This window comes from Anser anser (assembly GCF_964211835.1).
Source record: "Anser anser genome assembly, chromosome: 1".
Taxonomy (NCBI): Eukaryota; Metazoa; Chordata; class Aves; order Anseriformes; family Anatidae; genus Anser; species Anser anser.
Genome location: NC_139720.1, coordinates 128310964 through 128329042, shown reverse-complemented (window position 1 = coordinate 128329042; position 18079 = coordinate 128310964). Strand labels below are relative to the sequence as shown.

At 38.7% G+C, this 18079-nt stretch overlaps 1 protein-coding gene across 7 annotated transcripts in view; it reads right to left on the bottom strand.

The window, feature by feature from the left end:
• The window catches only part of SH3KBP1 (SH3 domain containing kinase binding protein 1), a 255788-nt gene that overhangs the window by 23090 nt on the left and 214619 nt on the right, over positions 1–18079 (bottom strand). For all 7 annotated transcript variants that reach the window (XM_083850240.1, XM_083850241.1, XM_083850242.1 and 4 more), the window contains 4 exons: positions 11606–11707; positions 9004–9055; positions 5126–5206; positions 2221–2383 (listed from right to left, as the gene is read on the bottom strand). In XM_083850240.1, the coding sequence (XP_083706366.1) occupies positions 2221–2383; positions 5126–5206; positions 9004–9055; positions 11606–11707 (398 nt within the window). The remainder of the gene's footprint in view (positions 1–2220; positions 2384–5125; positions 5207–9003; positions 9056–11605; positions 11708–18079) is intronic.

Genomic DNA, 18079 nt, shown 5'->3' with positions numbered 1-18079 from the left:
GAGATGCATGAGATGTAAGGCACTTACTCAGAACAGAAAAAAAAAAAAACAATCTTCTGCCATCCAGCAGCAATGGAAATCTCACGGGAGTCACTTTATAAATCTACAACAGTTTTTCCCCCTAGGGTCAGCAAAAATTCTGCTGGTTCTATTTTTATTCTAATTGCCTGAGGTCTATCGGCTTCTGGAAATGGATACCAGGAGGTCTTAAAAATATTTGCTATCTTATTAAACTGAACCGATTAAAAAAAAAAAAAAAAAGGCTTCATTAAAGTGCCTTTCATCTGAAGCTTCACATTCTTAATTATTCAAGTAACTCAAAGTCTATTCCATGGATTATTTCATTATGTGAACTTTCTGCCCTCTTCCTACAAGACATTCCTGCAAGTTAAAGCTTACCAGGCAGAACAGCTATATGAGATAAATCTGTTAATTTGAATTAGCTGATATAGCAACTCAGAGTGAAAATGTTAGCACTCTGACCATCAGCACAGCATCATCATCACTTTAAAAATCACCTTGTCTTCTATGGTTTTAATCTAATTCCTGTTACAAGTAAAACTATTTCAAATATAATGATACTAAGTCAAAAGAATGAGGTAGTTTTTCTGTGCTAGACATAACAGTGTTCAGACAAATAACAATGAAACTGTTACTGTCTAGATCTGCCTTTTCACTTAATTAACATGAAAACTGAAATATGCATGAAAAAATGCATAGTTTATTTACTTATAAAATTTGGAGTTAGAAAACAGAGCAGTAAAACACTCACCCATAACTCTAGGTAAAACAATGTTTAAAATATTCCAGGCAAAAGGTAGAGCAAAAGAGTAACTGCCCTGTCACATGCCCAGGCAGTGAGCTGAACACTAGGATATGTATTGGTGCTGCCAAGAAGACATCGCTTAGCTAAATCTAAAGGCCAGAGCAAACAGTTGTTTTTTCAAGCATGCCCAGGCAATCAGCAGGTGTGGACTACATTGTGGGAAATCTGGGCAAGCATGCTAAAAGCCAAGGAGTCCAGAGAAGCTGTGGCAGTAGCACATGGATAGAAGTGTAAGCTCTCAGAGATGCACAGCCAAAGCACTTCAGTATAATGAAACTGGCAGCACAAGGCAGGCACCGGTTCTTTATTTTATGTGTCTCAGATTTCATGCCGAGAGCATTTGTTTAATGAGCCATATGTAGAGGAATGAGGGGAATTGATGCCTAGGATTTCTGTTTTATTCCACTCTATCCTATACTCCAATCTGGTACTTAATCCACCACCAGTATATTTGAACTCCACTAGTTCCATGGCAGCTAATTGTTCTAACAGTTCAGTAGTAAAACTATTTCTATGTCTACACTGTACTATTTCTTCAAGATATGCAGCTTGCCTATTTGACACAACAGCTTTTTTAATTTTTTTTTTTTTTGTCTTTTACCCATTTCTACCCACTATGCATAAAGGTAGTCTACAGCGCACAGCTCAGAAGCTGATGACCATCATGTAGCCATCTAAACTTAATTAGGATGACAGGTGAGGCTTTTAACTTCTACAGCCTCTGCTCTTCCAGGCTCTAGCAGAGATTAAATGTATCCAACAGCTGTGTTTGCAAGCCCAGTTTCTCAGTGCTCTTCTCAAAGGCTGCAACCGCCTGTGATTAAGAGCATTGTGTAACTACAGAGTAACAACCAACATTAGAAAATAAATCACTTGATAACAGTTTCCTGCAGCAGCATCAGCTTATAGGACATTCTATGAAGACACATGTACTGTGCTAAAAATTGATCTACAGTGATCTAGGAAAACAGACTGAAACCAAGCTGACAGTGCTTGAAATGTGCGTTGTCTAACCCTGTTCGTCAGTACAAACCAAGCTTCTGCACTGACTTAGTGCTCTGGCTAAGAAGGAACAATTAGGTAGATTAAATAAATCAAAAGCAGCACAACAGACTTAGGTAGATGTTTCTCACATATTCTTCAGTGGAAACTATGACATTTCAGTAACAGTGTGTTCAGCAGTAGAAATGAACTAGCAGTGACCAGGCTAAAACTGTAATTCTTGAGGTGGTTATGATGCAGCCAGATAACTAGAAGGCTTTTTTCTTTTTAATTATTATTATTAAACACAGTTTATTGTGAAACAAACGGCGACGTTAACTGCAAAATTAAAATTCTATAAACGTGTTTTTTTCCATTAATCCCAAAAGCACTGGACAGAGGAAAAACAATACCTTGCATGAGTCACAGGCACAACTGGTCTTTCTGGCCGTCTTGGGGGCAAGGTACCAGGTCTATTCACAGAGTTTGCTTTGGGTGGCCGAGGTTTCTTCGGAGGTATAGCAGGAACTGAAGGCTTCTGCAAGTCTAACTGTTTTTGCTCTCTCTCTGGTCTTTCTTTAAATCAATTATTTCCAGAGAAAAAGAACACAGACATTATTAAGTGGAATTAATTTGCACTCAGAAGTCTATAATTAAACAAGAACTCTTCAACTGTAGATATACCATACACAAAGAATAAGCTTATCTCCTTTCCTCTTCTGCTCTAAATCATTCTTTATTTAAATGTGTACCACAAATCAGTTTGCACTGACTGCATGTTCTGCGTGTAATTCCTCATGTCTGAAATGTGTGTGCAGTATCTGAATGTGAATAGCAGTTTTGATTTTAGTGACCCACTGGTTTTGGAGTGTATATGAAAAGTAAGAATGTCAAGAAATTACATACCATGTGGAACAATTTCCCATGAGTAGAACTTATATCAAATTCTGTTATGAGACCAATATTAAGTTAAAAGGTCATGAACAAAGATAATAATGCTGGATTTTCTTAATATCTATTGAATAACCAAGAGAAATGTGATTATTTTTTTTGGGGGGGGGGGGAGTGTGTTTCATGTGAACTACAGTTAAATGAAAATGCAATCATTAAAACCTAGAAATATTTGGAAGAATGTAAAGCCCTCTGAAAAATCAGACTTTTTATTTAGTCTTTTAAACAAACTTAAGTGCTGAATTTTTCAGTTTCCCAATTCAAAACTGGATCGTGTGCAGAACAGATTATGCATAGTTAGGTGCCACAACACTACGATCCAGTGCCAAATGTGCAACATCTGTATGTTAAGTACATTATGCATTAATAACTGTGAATAATATGCTCTAAATTTGCAATACAAAACAAACATAGAAGAAACTAAACACATTTGTCACACCATAGGAAACCTGCTTCTTCTTAAGGAAAGGACAAAAATCTCAAAGGGACCAAAGTTTCACCCCCTGTATCCTAATGTGTCAACACCCCACTTCCCTTGACAATACTGTCTATGATGCGTTGTGAATATTACACCTTTGTATACACCTGAGAGGTACTGGGAATGTAGAAGGGTATTACTTAATGGGCTTAGGTTTCCTTATGAAGGGATTATGGACTAAATCAACAGAAACTTGTCTTTCCTGAGAATACTAGCAGAAATACTGAAATAAAATTGTAGCATAATGCAATTTGTTGTCTGCCTTTAAGAAAGAAACAGCATTCGGACACCCAGGGATTACTTTATTGCTCTGCTTCTTAAGTCATCCAAACACTATACACCATATGCACACATATGTGGTGACATAACAGTGCAGGAACGTATAAGTCAATTGCTAGGTAATCTTGTAAATTTGTAAAAGTATGTGGTATCTACAGCATGTATTTAAGAATCAGAGTTGAGCCCGAAACACAATCCATATTGGATTTGGAATAGTCCAGGAAGTGACTGCTGCTCACAGGCACATACCCTTTTTTAGTACACTTACACGTGCCAACACACAATCATTGGGTCCACTGCAACACTTTACAAATGCATTATGTAATATTTACACACTTATTCCTATGAGCATATATAGCGCGTCAGTGCCTAAGAATCTATACTATGTATTAGGGATGGGCTAGGCAGTGCACCAGCACACAGCTTAAAGGAAGTTCCCATGCTCAACCGTACTGCCACAACACCCTGAACAATTCCCATCACTCCCCAGCATTTCAGAAATGTAGGCTTGATTCCTATTGCCTCTTTTCAACATTCAGAAAAATTACAGCTATTTATACTGGGGGACAGTGATGTATTTAAACGTCCACCATTTTTACAGTTGGCTTTGTAAATCCAAAATGGAAAGCAAAGGTTTTATTGATAGATAACCACAAGAATTAACGCACATTACCAAAAGTAAGGGTATGTAGATAGAAATGCTAAAACACCTGTCAGATCACTAAGATATTTATCCAAAAGAGCTCTTGGTGCAGTCTGAATGTTCTGGCACTAAATTATAAGTGCATATTATACATTTAGTCATGTGCATACATGTGCCTTTTAAAAGACAGCAAGTTCAAATACTTCAAAGTTAAGAAATCCCATAATTAAACTTGTCTGTGCAATCTAATAGTCCACTTAAATGTATGAAACTTGACACCATCTTCAATTAGACATCAATATAACCATTTTCCCCAAACTACTCAGAATGCACCATGAACACAATGAAACAACTAAAGCTTGTCACTGCTTGATGTGGCACAATGAAACAATAAAGCTTTGCTCTGTGTGGTACTATGCCTCACTTCTTGCAATGTTCAAACCTGGCTTTGAAGACTTTTTATTATTATTATTTGATTTCTTCACAGGCTTGCCTATGACATTTTTGGCAATGATAATGCGGTGATTCATAGGCTTTAATGACTATATCTTCACAAAACCCCACTGTGATGCAGAAAAGCAGGGTTGATGGTTTTTGACTAGAGAACCAAGGCATACAGAAGTTAAGAAAAAAATATGCACTAATCTGGGGTCTCATGCTTGATTGAGGACCTGGGTTTTGATGAGCTCACAGCTTTAGAAAGCATTTTTTGTACTGAGAGCATATCTCCCCTTGACGTCAGTTGAGGCTGCAATCACTTACCACCTCTGGATTGGTACAACTGAATACCCTGAATTAGCCTAGAAACAACAGTGTGATCCTTTCCAAAATGCGTATAATCAGAGAGGTACTAGAGTGGGAAATAAACAACCTAACAATGTATGTAATGAAACCTAACTGCTGAGGGACTAGGCTATGAGGATGTGTCACATGTACCCCGTCTCTCTGCAGAGAGCAAATTTCATACCTTTTTCTTCTGTTCGATTAGGAAGACATTCTGGCCTTTCAGGAGGCACCTTTTTGACTTCATGCTTTCGATCTGTGGTACCTGTCAAAGAACGGAGAATTTGCAATTCTGAGCAAGCCAACAAGCTACCATATAAGGCCACACAAGATTTAATTTTGCAACCTCTTAGGCTTTTTTTTTAGTCTCCTACTTTAAAAAATTCTTGCTAAAACTGAACATAAATCTAATTTCAAATATTTGATTATACCATAAAGGACAGAAAACCAATTAATGTTTTCACATTCAAGTTCACACTTTCCAAAGACTGTAAATCAACAAAGTAGGAAATTTCAGACCATTCTGTGAAAAAAAAGTCAATCACTACAGATTTTTAAATGTGGACAGATATTTACAATTTGTAGCCTTTTAGCTTTGTAGACATACTTAACTGAAGAGCAATTCAACAGTGAGGAAAATCATTAGGATTAACCCAATTAATTGGGCATTTCTGCCAAGAGAATGCTTAATATAGATGTATACAAAGTTTTACTTTACATTAAATTAAAAAAAAAAAAACTCCATTATACCTCTAACACTAGTTGTTCAATTCCACACATTAGAGGGATGGGAACACTAGTACCAGCAGTATTCTGTTACTATTTTATGTGACAGCTTTTGGCCTAGATGTATAAACTTCTGCCTTTTTCTGCCTCTGTACTAGAGACCCTGACATACTGACTTCTGTTGCTCTGAAGAGTATGAGAACTAGTGGGAAGATTTTGCAAAAATTTCCTGGCACACACAAGATGTAATCTCCTACTCCCCATATTATAAGAAATGCTTTACTGGATATTGGCTTCACCATGTTGGCTAACCACTAGGTGCTAATGCCATTTCAACTTAGCAGTGTTGAAAACCGCTTTAGGTAACACTATTAGTATTTCAATAAAAATTGCAGTAGGTGACATCCAAGAAAAGCAAAGGAGGCAGGGAACACAAGGCATTTTCTGCCTCAGTCTATGCTATGCAGTTCTCAAATACATTTACATTTTCTGGATGTGCAGTCATAACTCTCTTCTGCAGCTGGTTCCTAGAAATCAGTACTCAACAGCACAAATTGCTCATCAGTGGTGATTATGGACCATTGTTTCTTTATATAACTGCACTGTTGGACAGACAACAACCTATCATGTCAAAACAAAAAAAATACTGAATTGCCATAAAACGACTTCACACCTGAGAGGAACTCTTGACAGAAACCAATTTAAGCCTTTCTAAAGATGAGTTCTGCAAAGCACAAGTCAGCTTCTTGATAACCTTACGCATACTAGTGGGTTCAAGGAAAAAATGACACAAACCTATATACCTAATTACAGAAAGATTAATGGTCATCGTTAACACACAGAGGGACATTCTCAGGTCGCATCTAAAACAATGCACCTACAGACACCTATGGGCTTCTAGGCGCAGGTGTGCTCCCAACCTGGGTTGTGACCCCATATTAATCAGTTCCCAGGCAGGCACCATGAACCTGGCTTAGCTGCTTGGAGAAGGTCACCTGCAAGGAAACTCCACACAAGTCCCCAGAGGCACTCAGAGGAGTATTCCTACCCTTCAGTCTAGATGCAGTGATGCTGCTTACCCCAGACACCCAGTGAAATGCCTGCTGCTTTTCCATGACTATGTAAGAAACTCACGCTCTTAACTTTGGTTGCCCAGCTTTCACACCTTGCTTTGTAAAGTGTCCCAACAAAGATGGCCCTGGCAGTGTACTATGCTGCTGTATATAATTTGGAAATACAGCTAAACTTTCCACTACACTATAATACAAACTAGACATGTCCCTTAGTGCGAGACTTGCACTACAAAGACCAATTCTAGTTCTCTGCCATGATTTATGCTCTGCATCAGAATATATTGATATTTAATTATTTAGACTGCACACTTTATTCATCATACTATGAATAGTTAAATATGCAGAAACCTTACTGGAAATTATTACATACCATCAACAGTAAAGCCTGCCATGGGGATGTGGTAAAGTACAGTGTCACCTTGGTAAAGTGACAGTTTGACACAGCAGAGGATATCAGGATGGTAATAAACACAGGATGATTTTCACCTCTAAATACATATCAGAAGAAACGCTTGTGCATAAACTGTCAGGACTAGTCAAAGACTGAGTGTGAAAACAAAGAACAGCAGTAGTCTTGGCTGCTGTATCCACTTTTACTTCTGAAAATGGGCACATTATCCTGCTGTGGTGACACAGCTAATGCCTTGGATGTAAATAGGAAAAAACAAGTTTAAAGTATTATTCTCTAATTTTAAATCAGAGAAATATGAGAGGAGTATGAATTGAAAGAAATATAACTTTTTATAGAGCTTTTCCAAAACATGCACCAGGCAGTAACTTTAGTTCTCTCTCACACATCTTTAATATGCAGCCACCACTAGATGGCAAGGTTACACTGCTCTCTTTCGACACACTGTTATATCAATGGTCTTGAAATCAAATCTATGCTTTTGGAGTTTCAAGACGGTGAGAGGAACAAACCATGGGTGCCAATAAGCAAACCAAATATTTGTAGTCGTGATTGTGTAGTCAAAGAACTGCTTGACAAAATCAAATCATTTAAATTATAACCTATTGATTCTCAGCAAATTGTACTGTGGTGTAACTTGTTTATTCTATTAATGACTGGGTCAAGACTGTAGGAGAGGGAAATTTACTTTTTAAGCCAGTCAGAGCTGGAACTGACCACGTAGACAGAAAAAAAAAAAATCTGACTAGATTGGCTGTGCTTGTTTTTTTTTATTTTTATTTTTTCCTAACGTGTGCCAGCAGTGGGGGAAGTGCTAGCACCGCTGCAGAATTTTAACAAACTAATGGGGGTTAAGGGATTAAAGAATTCCAGCCATAGTTATGTTTCCACTATAACTGCAACACCAGTGAAAACTTTGAGTGCATCCCATGCCTTGTGACTTGTGATTTTACACGAACGGAATAGGAATTAGGTTTCTGAGGTCAGACCTGTCAAGGGTGTAGATACTTCAACTGTTTCTGAGTTCCATGGAAAATATAAATCATGCAAATTTAAGAAATTGTGCAGATTTTTGTATTGAGAGGTCATTTTAAAACTACAAATAAAAGTGGTTTCAGCTCTAAATATTGAGACACAACTCAGTCTAACATACTCCAAAAACAGCTTTACTAACACTCATACATTTGGAAAACATAATCAGCCCCTTAATACATCTGCAACACAATTACCTACATAACCAGATTCAAGATAGTACCTTCTATATTTATGTTTGTAAAGTACTGAAAAAACAGGAATCTAACTATAGCATAGAACCTGGAGACAGGCAGCTGGCTCCAGCATTCCTGCAGGTTTGCAAGACTTAGATTGAAACTCAGATGGAGCCACTGAATTACAGCCAAGTTCTCTAACACTGTCTTAGGTATGGAAAAAAATCTATTGAGAATAGATCAGATCTACAGGTGTAAAGCGAATGTGGTTTCCTACCGCAGGTACGATTAGGCTCCAGCAATTAGTGTCTGTACTGCAGAGACATTCACATCATCAACTTCAGTGAATAAATGGAACTGAAGAATTTCTGATAACTAAAGTATCAGGCTTGCTACCAGTTAACAAGAGATAAAATACATTATTTTAAAATGTGCAGATGGTTGCCTGCAGAACATTTAAAGAGCACACAACAGTCTTTTGGGGCTACCTCATCTTTTTGCAATTTGATTCTGATTATTACTTGTTATCTATACACCTGCTGTATATGAATTTTGACATACATGAATTCTATCTAAATTTGAATACATTTGCTCGAACTGAGATGTGCTCACTGGTATGTGCTGTACAGAATTGGCTGTAACTTACCTGATCCTTGTTTGATGACAGGAGCTGATGGAGGTGGTGGTTTCTTCGGTCTCTAAAATTTAATAACAGAAGAAAAGAGATCACTTCAAAATGCCTGTGAATCTCATTCACACAAAGGTTGGATGTAATCATAGACTGCTTAACATTAAGAATTACAAGACTTGAGAATACAGATCTGTCACAGAGTTCCCCCAAATAACTCCATACAATGAATTTTAAGAGAGAAAATAGCATTAAAAAATTAATCTTTCTACTTTTGCAATTGAAACATCCTGCTGGAGGAGAAAAGAGTTCAGCTTATGTGCCTGAAGATCAGAGGAAAGTATGATCTTTGATTCACGGAAGAAACCTATTCCTGAGCTCACTACCTGAACTGTCATCTACGTTCACTCTCTCCCTACACCTAATTTCTTTATCCAGCTAGTTTTTTTCCCCTCTCATTCTATGTCCCTGCTCTGTAGTTTGTTTCCTTCTTGTCCAACCATTCCCAGTTTCCTTTCTGTGGACTTCACTTCTAGACTGTCTCCATCACCTTCTCGGTTATCTTATCCACCTGCAGAGCCTTGCAATTCCTCCTTGCTCCTCCATGTTTCTCTGAGCAGGCTTAATGCTCCTTCATGCTACTTCCTTCTCCAATTTTCCTTCTCCTTCTCTTTTGCCTTCTCAAAACAATACAATTTCCTCATCAGCTTCCAGTTAAAGTCACTTTGTCTAACGAACCACAGGATCCTCTCTGCTCTGCTGTGTATCAGAATGAATGTTTTACTTTCAGGAAGGAGCGAGCTTTGTAGTGAATCATCCTATCACTTGCCCATCTCAAACATTTGCTGCGCTTTGGTTTGCCTCACAGACAGGTCTCAGGGGTCATGGAATAGAAGCCTTTCAGGTGAGAGACAGACCAAAAGACACGCTGAAGGAGTGCACCTCATGTATTCCAACTGCTGACGGTTGGACAGTCAATGGGGCCGGGCTTGAACTAGTCCAGAATAAAATACCAAAAAAGTGTTGCATCTTCAGCATCAACTATTTCAATCCACCACCATTATGAGCCAACCCCCCAGCTGGTGGAGGCTGGGACTAAGCAGTGAACAGAAGAGACCTGGGGTCGACCATGTGTGGGAAAGAAACAGGATGGGAAAACTGAGGACTGAATAAGGAGACAGGAAAAGATCCTGAGCTTTTGTTCAACAAGCAGAACTACTGCAACGCATATTCTTTCAGACTATGGGATGGAATCCAAGGTTTCTGGATCGTATCAGAAAATACCTGGCAAAACCTCTGGAAAAAGTATCCATTTCCTTCCCTTTTAGTGCTGTTTCAAGCAAAGAAAGACAGTCTATAGTTCTACCAGTTACTTACTTACATGGCCAGATCTATGTCGTTCCTAAAATCAATAAAATTTTATTATCAATTTTTACAGCAAACCTCGCTGCAATTTCTAAGTGCCTGAATATTTAATTTATTCTACAAATTAAATTCATCATAATCTAAAGAGTAAAAATACTTAAAGACATACTTCTTTTTTTTTTTAGTTTAGAAAGACTGAATAAATTTCACCACCAAAGAAAATGGGTAAGAGTGAAGTTTTTGTCTTCCGTATTACAATTTGAGGGCTCACTATGTCTTAAGGTTCATGATTTCTGCCTCTTTCAGATATCACTTTCTTTTATTAGTAGGCCTAAAGCTAGAATATACATTCTGATATGAAATTGCATGCTAATCTCCAACAGTTTTTGCTGCTTTTCTACCATTATTTTTAATAATTATCATGTTAGCTTCTATGAGTTGTTTAATAGTTCCTTTATTAAGCTTTCCAAGTTATTTAATTTTTGCCTCTGGCATCCAATTTTATTGCCAAAGATTGAAGCTGAGTGTCAGTAAGTCTTGGTTTTATCACAGAAGGCTTACATTGTCACTGTGAAATACTCATCAAAAGCCTGATTGCAAGCTCATAATATCACACTGATGACTGAAAAGGTTCCTAAAAATGGAATGGACTTTTTGGGGAAGAAATCCACTCCTTTCCTTCAGGAAGCTGCAAGATTTCTAAATATTGCTTGGCAAATAACAACTCTGTCTCTTTCAAATAACCAGAGGCTGAAAAGGCTTTTCTGGAGATTTTATATCTTCCTTTTTAATAATTCTGAGAGAGGTAAAGGAACATGTCTCTGAGATACCAAAAGCTCACTGTTGTCTTTCAAATCTCACAGCTAAAGTTTCACCCTCTTATTTCTGCAAGAGTGCTTGACTGCTGGCAAAACAGGATATTCTACCACAGTAACAAAGGAGAGAAGTTGATAATTCTGATCATCATTGCATCACCTGACTTGGCAAATTACACTGGGATCACCAGTTTCTCAAACTTAAGACACAGGACAGAGGGCTTTCAGGACAACGTAGTGAAGGCTGACTGGATAGGCCAATCATGTACGCGCTCTTCACAGATGCTTAGTAACTCAGAAATTCATTTCCTTTAACTTTTTCTTTTTTTTTTGTTATTAGCTTACAAATAAAACTTGTCTAAATCACATACCTGAAACAGAATTTCAATTCCAGTTCCATTCTGCATTCTACAGTGAGACTGAAAGAATACATTGCTTACCTCTTTTTCAAAATCAGAAGGAAGAAGCTTGACAAAATTATCTGGAAACACACCTCGTCTGCCATTCAGTTCTCCTTCCCACCAACCTACATCAATGCAATCCTACAAAACAGTAAAACAAAATGAAAAACACACGGTGCTTGGATGCTGAACAGATTTGTGTGCTGAAGTGCTCTTTTGCATAATGTCCTGCCTTTTTGCTAGAACATGACAATTTACTGGAGTGCCAGGTTAACAGGGTAATCTACCAGATAAAAACTTCAGTAATCACCCTGCATTACATTATCATATGGAGCAGCTAGGGAAGAACAATAAACATGCTGTAAGAGCTCAAGAGCTTGTCTGTGTCTAAAGCAAAACACTATTTCAGCATTTGATCTGTTAAACCAGTAAGCATTTTGAGCATGTATGGCACTACTTCTCTGTGACTTCGTTTCAGAGAAAGACAATAACTTAATTAAACATTATACATCCCAAGAGGTAATAAAGCTCGTTCATTTGCCACACTTTCAAGAAAACCTTGACACATTAGAATTACTCCTGAAGTTATTAAATTTGATCACTGTCCAATTAAGAAGGCATTACACGCCTGATCACTGCAAAGCACCATTTTTTTCTGTGGCATTTTTCAGCAACACAATGTCGCGTGCACGGCAAAACAATGCACAGCTAAGTACTCGCAATGAAAAAAGTGAACCTAAATCTTCATATGGCTCAGAGCCATGCAGTAAATATTACACATCTGAAATGTGAGGGGAAGGGAAATCCCACAGACAGTACACGGGCTGGTCATGACAAAAAATCAGAAGGGATCGCCCCATCCTATGACAGGCAGCACTAACCAGGGTTGGATTTGCAGCTGGGATCCCACACCATCCGGCTACCTCAGCCTTAAGCAATCGCTGTAGTCCCTTCCACAGCTACAGATCTGGTCTGACCACACCATATGCACCAGCCAGGTACATCCAGCTGTCCTGGAGGCAGAGCCGCACTGAGTGGCTCAGAGTTCAACAGAGCTAACATTTCTAATCCAGCCCTATGGAAATTCTCTAAGATTTAACAAAGTGGTTTTGCTTTTCAGAAATCACGTTTCAGCACTGTTTAGAAGAGCTCAGATGTAATTTAGCAGCTCTGTTCTCTGAATGCTCAGTGGTACTGACATAGGTCTAACAGTCCTAGCTTGGGGCATGGTCGCTGTTCCACACGTTCACTGCGGTGAGGATTTTCCATCACTCCCTGCTACAGAAACGGAGCAGGTCTTTCCCTGCAAAGACCTTATGTGGGCTGTGGAAAAAAGCATGGTGATGTGTAAAAACTGGCTCATTACAAGACAACTGCCTTCTTGCTTTTCCATAAAGTGAGAAAGAAAGAAAAAGCCGTGCATCTGGAACAGAGGGGCAAGCAGAAACAGAGTGGTGCAGATATAAGAAAAGGAGGCAAGAGTGGGCAGGTAGTTTAGGTAAAAGGGAGAGACAACAACATGCAGTAAGTCATTATACAGGTTTTTACAGAGAACAAAGCTAGAAAAATTGGACAGAAGCAAAAGAAATAGGCCAAATTCTACAAGCCTCATGTATGCTATGAGGTAATATCCCTCCAGAAACAGCACTGGATCAAGGGGTCCAGATATTTACATTCTTGTGGTATAAGAAAACAGCTGTAGAAACATAAGTGAAGTCATGTCTTGACACTTCATCTACACAATTTGTTTGTGAAGCCGTATCTGTTGTGCAGTACCTGTGAACACTCTAGAGTTTAAATGTCACTTGCACAGATCAGTCATTGTTGTAGCCATATATAAAGGGTAACTGCACGTTAAATATTCATAAAAAGACAGATCTGAACTTATTTTTCAAGGTGAATATGCAATGTGAGCAAATACTTTAGAAAACGGCCACTCTGATCTTCATTTCATCATCTTCCTGGGAAAAAAATCATAGCACTCTTTCACAACTTAAAAAAGGTTTGAAGAAAAATACTTACAAAGCTTGTACACGCTACAGAAGTACAGAAGGAAAAGCTAAGAGGAAACAGTAATACTGTGTGTAGCGAAAGCAAGCAGTATTTTAAATAGGGGAGAGGATCCACTACAGAAATCAAAATATGAACAGTCAATAAAAGATTGCATGATAATACATGCATGCAAGATGATCTTATCATCGTTATATTTCCATGGTATCATTTGGTTCAGCTGCTACAGGGATATCAGAACAACACAAGTTAACTTAATCAGGTGTACTTAATGCCAGGAGAATTCTTTAAAATATTGCTCACAATGACTGTGCATGTTGGTATTTTTCTGTAAGTTATAATCACAGAATATCTAGCGCTGGAAAGGACCCAAAAGGATCACACATAAAATGCATAACACATTTGATGATATTTGAAAGAAAACAGACTAGCATTAAAGAAGAGCACAGCTTTTATGTTTTTTATTTTTTAATTTTTCTTCTCTTCAAGGCTTTTTATTTAGCTTAATTAGATCGCTTCACCACCTGGCAATACGTGCTGACTAAACAAGAAAGCTAAATATCATGTTTTCTTGTATCACATCTGTTTAAGGTATGTACTTTTTTTCCTTCATATCTCCATATTTTACTCTGATGTAATGCGTTCCTGATCTACAAATGCAGGCACTGAACTTTCATTCTCTTTCTGGTCGTTTTTGTCTCGTGTTTAATCCCTGTTTGTCTCCTGCATTCTCCCTGCTCTTTAGCAGGGTGGCCTTCCCAAGGACACATACCCTTTCCAGACCATCACAGTTATTTAGGAGACATTTATCAGTTTGGTTAGACTGTCAAACCTTTGTTAGTGATCTGATCCTCGACTTGCTGATGTTTTCAAATATCCACTGAGTGAACACAGCGCTCCGCGAAGGACTGAGATAATCAGCCAGTCATGCATGGCACAGGCAGGCTGTGTGCAGGCTTTTACCCTTACCTCAGCCAGCACCCCTCATTCCTGATGTGCAGGAGCCCTCCCACTTGGCTCTCCCACTTTTGCAGCCCAGCAAGTAGGGCACTCAACTGCACTGTTAACGTGGCATGTTTTGTGATGCCCTCTGCACCCTACCATGCCATCCTGAAATCACCAAAACGATACCCAGTTTATATTTTTAAAATATTAATAATAACCCAAGCTTCTGGACATGAAAGCTTGTGCTTCTACTCACAGTATAGCTTAGGGCCAGCTAATAACCCCGGCTAAACAATGCACGACATCATGTAATTTTTTTTTAGATTGTATTTTTTTTCCTCTTAGGAAACACAAATCTTACTCCCGTTTCTTCATTTTAGTAGCACACACGCATTTTGTACTCCACGCTTTTCTTAGAGTTTATTTGTTTTCATGAAAAACTGCTTGTGTTTCATGCTCATTAATCCAGAACAGCTGCACGTTTGCTTTTTTCTTCTCTCCATCTTGTCACTTGGGCTTAATGCAGCCAATCACCACACATGATTTTCCCACATCAGTAGATCGTTAGGCAGTTTCTCTTTAATTAAGCAAGCTCTGGATGCCCATATACAATGCTGACAGCAGGTACATCCTCATCACAAGAGCCTACCGTATGAGGACACCTGAGCTGGAGCTGCAACAAGCTGCCTCATGCACTAACAAATGACATCAGAGCCCTGAAGCGCAGTGAAGGCACTGTGATCAGAACCACATGGCTGGCTGTCAACATCGAGCAAAAGCAACTCCACCAGTTCTAGATCCCTGTCAGCCACGCAGTCCTAATCATGCTGTCTTTTTTAAAATACAGCTTCATGTGTTTAATGTTGGCAAAATGGCTGTCAACTCAAAATTTAGATTTTACACAAGAGCCACCAAGCTATTACAACCCCGTAACACATTCCAAAATTTATTAATGAAGTGGATCTCTCCTTTACCTTCATGTTATTCTACCAGACTCATAACAGCATAGATAGATAAAAATCAGATGCTGAAATGTCCCCTAAGTTCTAGGGAAAAAAAATGTATTCCAATTACTAAAAATACATTTTAGTTTAAGGGAAAAAAAAAAGGAGACTAAAGATAAAATTGTATCTGATAGATACTAGAGTTCATGCAAGATAGGTAGTAGCCAGGCCAGCATTTATCTACACTAAAAATTGGCTTCTACCAAAGCTTGAGTCAGAGACTATGTTCATGTCCAAGGCAGTGACAGTGCAATCAAATACCTTACAGAAATCCTCTGGCAATTACAACTGACAGGTCTGTTTTCATTGTTCAGGCTGAGGCAGATGCATGGCATAAGGAAAACAAAAAATCTAGTGGGAAATTTTAGCATTTTCTCACTGGAACACAAATCTTCATTGTATCTTCATTTCTAGTTCAAAAATATTGTCTCTGACAAATTTAATTCAAATGACTTTGAAGAATGAAATAAAAGGAGAGAGTGGAGGCAAAAATGAAAGGATGAAAAGCTCTTCTACTGAAGAATCAAAATCCATTCTAATTCCAAACCCACTAGATCACTAATTAGTGCTAATAAATTAAATACATTGGATTTGGTATTTATTAGCAAAATTAATCTTGTGATAAGTATATTAGGGTAAAGAATTGGACAAATGTAGTCATGAAAAAGAAGTGTTGAGGATTTTTTGAGGAGGAATTTTTAAACTTCGTAAGAAACAAATATTACACAAAATGTAAGGTAATAAAATGTCAAACTGCGCTGGAATTCTTAAAGAAGTCAGAAAAAAATGTAAGAGAAAAGGGTAAACATAGGAGAAATGGCAACTACCAGAAAAGCAGAATACAACTGGCTTTTGTCAACATGTTGCCAACAATTTTAAAGGCATACACAGATGAACTAAAAAACGCCAGTCCTTTTCTTGACATGAAGAATAAGAGAAGAAAATAGTCTCCATATAATTAGAAGCGAGGCATGCAAGCTAGGAAGAAAACTGCAAGAGGGACTTTTTTTATTCTTATTATTCCCAGAAGGGAATATTAAACTAACAGAAAAGAAAAAATACAATCCTCAAACCAACAATAAGACAAGAACACAGCACCACTCTGAAATTTAAGTCTGTGGTGACTAAAAGTGCAATGGGAGAGAGGAGATGCATGACTAGAGAGATCAGACAAAGCAGTGAGCAGATATTTTAATATGAAAGCAAAGACGTTTTGGTCTGCTATTTGGAGTACCAATTTTTTCACACTATTAGTGAATATAAGTGAAATACAGTGAAGTATGTAAGTAGGGTTAATAGCATAAGATCATGGCTTAGTATCCCTTCAGGAAACTGTGACAATCTTGTAGCAACTCTCATAGTGGCTACTATAACCTAAAAAGTCACACTTCTTCCTCTTCTGTGTGGATGGATCCTGACACTGCTTGGTCTCTTACACATACGGTATGTATGTGTATCCCACACCAACAGGTTTGTTTGGCAGCACAACGGCTGCTATCGTACCAGAACAAACCCCGTGCTATTTCTTCCCCTGGTGGTCTCAGTTGAACTGTAAAAAAGCAGAAGCTGGTGGAGATTGAACGAAAAGCCACAGCGGAAGGCTCCGTAATACTGCATAACCTTACGAATACTCCACTCGTTGCACAGATGCAGCTGTATCTAGATCCACACGACTGACAAGAGGCTGGCCCTGTTCGTCTGCCTGATCGGAGAGTACAGGCGATCGCAGGACAAGAATGCAAACGTTCCCTCAGTCAGTTACCCTCGCCATTTCCCTTTGGTGTTCAAAGAGTTGACAGAAGGGGTTGGAGAGACAGAGCTGCCAGTCCCCTGCTCGCTCAATCTTCAATTTAGTAGCTGAGACCACGTTCAAGGCTACGAAATCGGAAGAGGGAGATTCACACCCAGCAGGCCACAAGCCCCTCTCAGGCAGACCTGCTCTCCAGCCTGACACGGACAGACCACAGTGCCACCCAGACATGACTGAAATCGCCCTCTCTGAGACTCTCTCAGCTTCACGGCCCCCTTCTCACTGCTCCGAGTGGGCAGGACATTCAGATATTCCAAATACCAAGGTTATTTCACTTCATATAAAGCCACCCCTCTCAAAATTAGTTGCCACAGATGGGTTGGTTTCCAGTCCCCAGTGCTGTGCTCTAAGCCCCAGCCAGTGAAAAGACGACGAGGGCAACCAACCCTTTCCCTGCAAACAGAAAGCAGCGCTCCTGCTTGTGAACACGCTTGTAATATAAATTCACAATATGGATTTTTAAAATTGTTTTGCTAGGAGTCAATAATGCACTGTACTTTAAATGTCAGGCACACAGAACTATCTTTTCTTTCAAGTACCGTGCTTTATTTTACTTATTTTTTTCTCCACTTATAGCCACTTAAAGGAGAGTTACTGTGTGCTACGAGACCGTTCTTAATCACTTAAATAAAAAGCAGTAGCTACTTGGCTGTGTGCTCAGTTGTAATTATAGTTTTTCTCTTGCCTGGGCGCAGAAGCCCACTGGACTTGCTTCTAGATCTCTGCTGAAGCTGGCTGTAAATG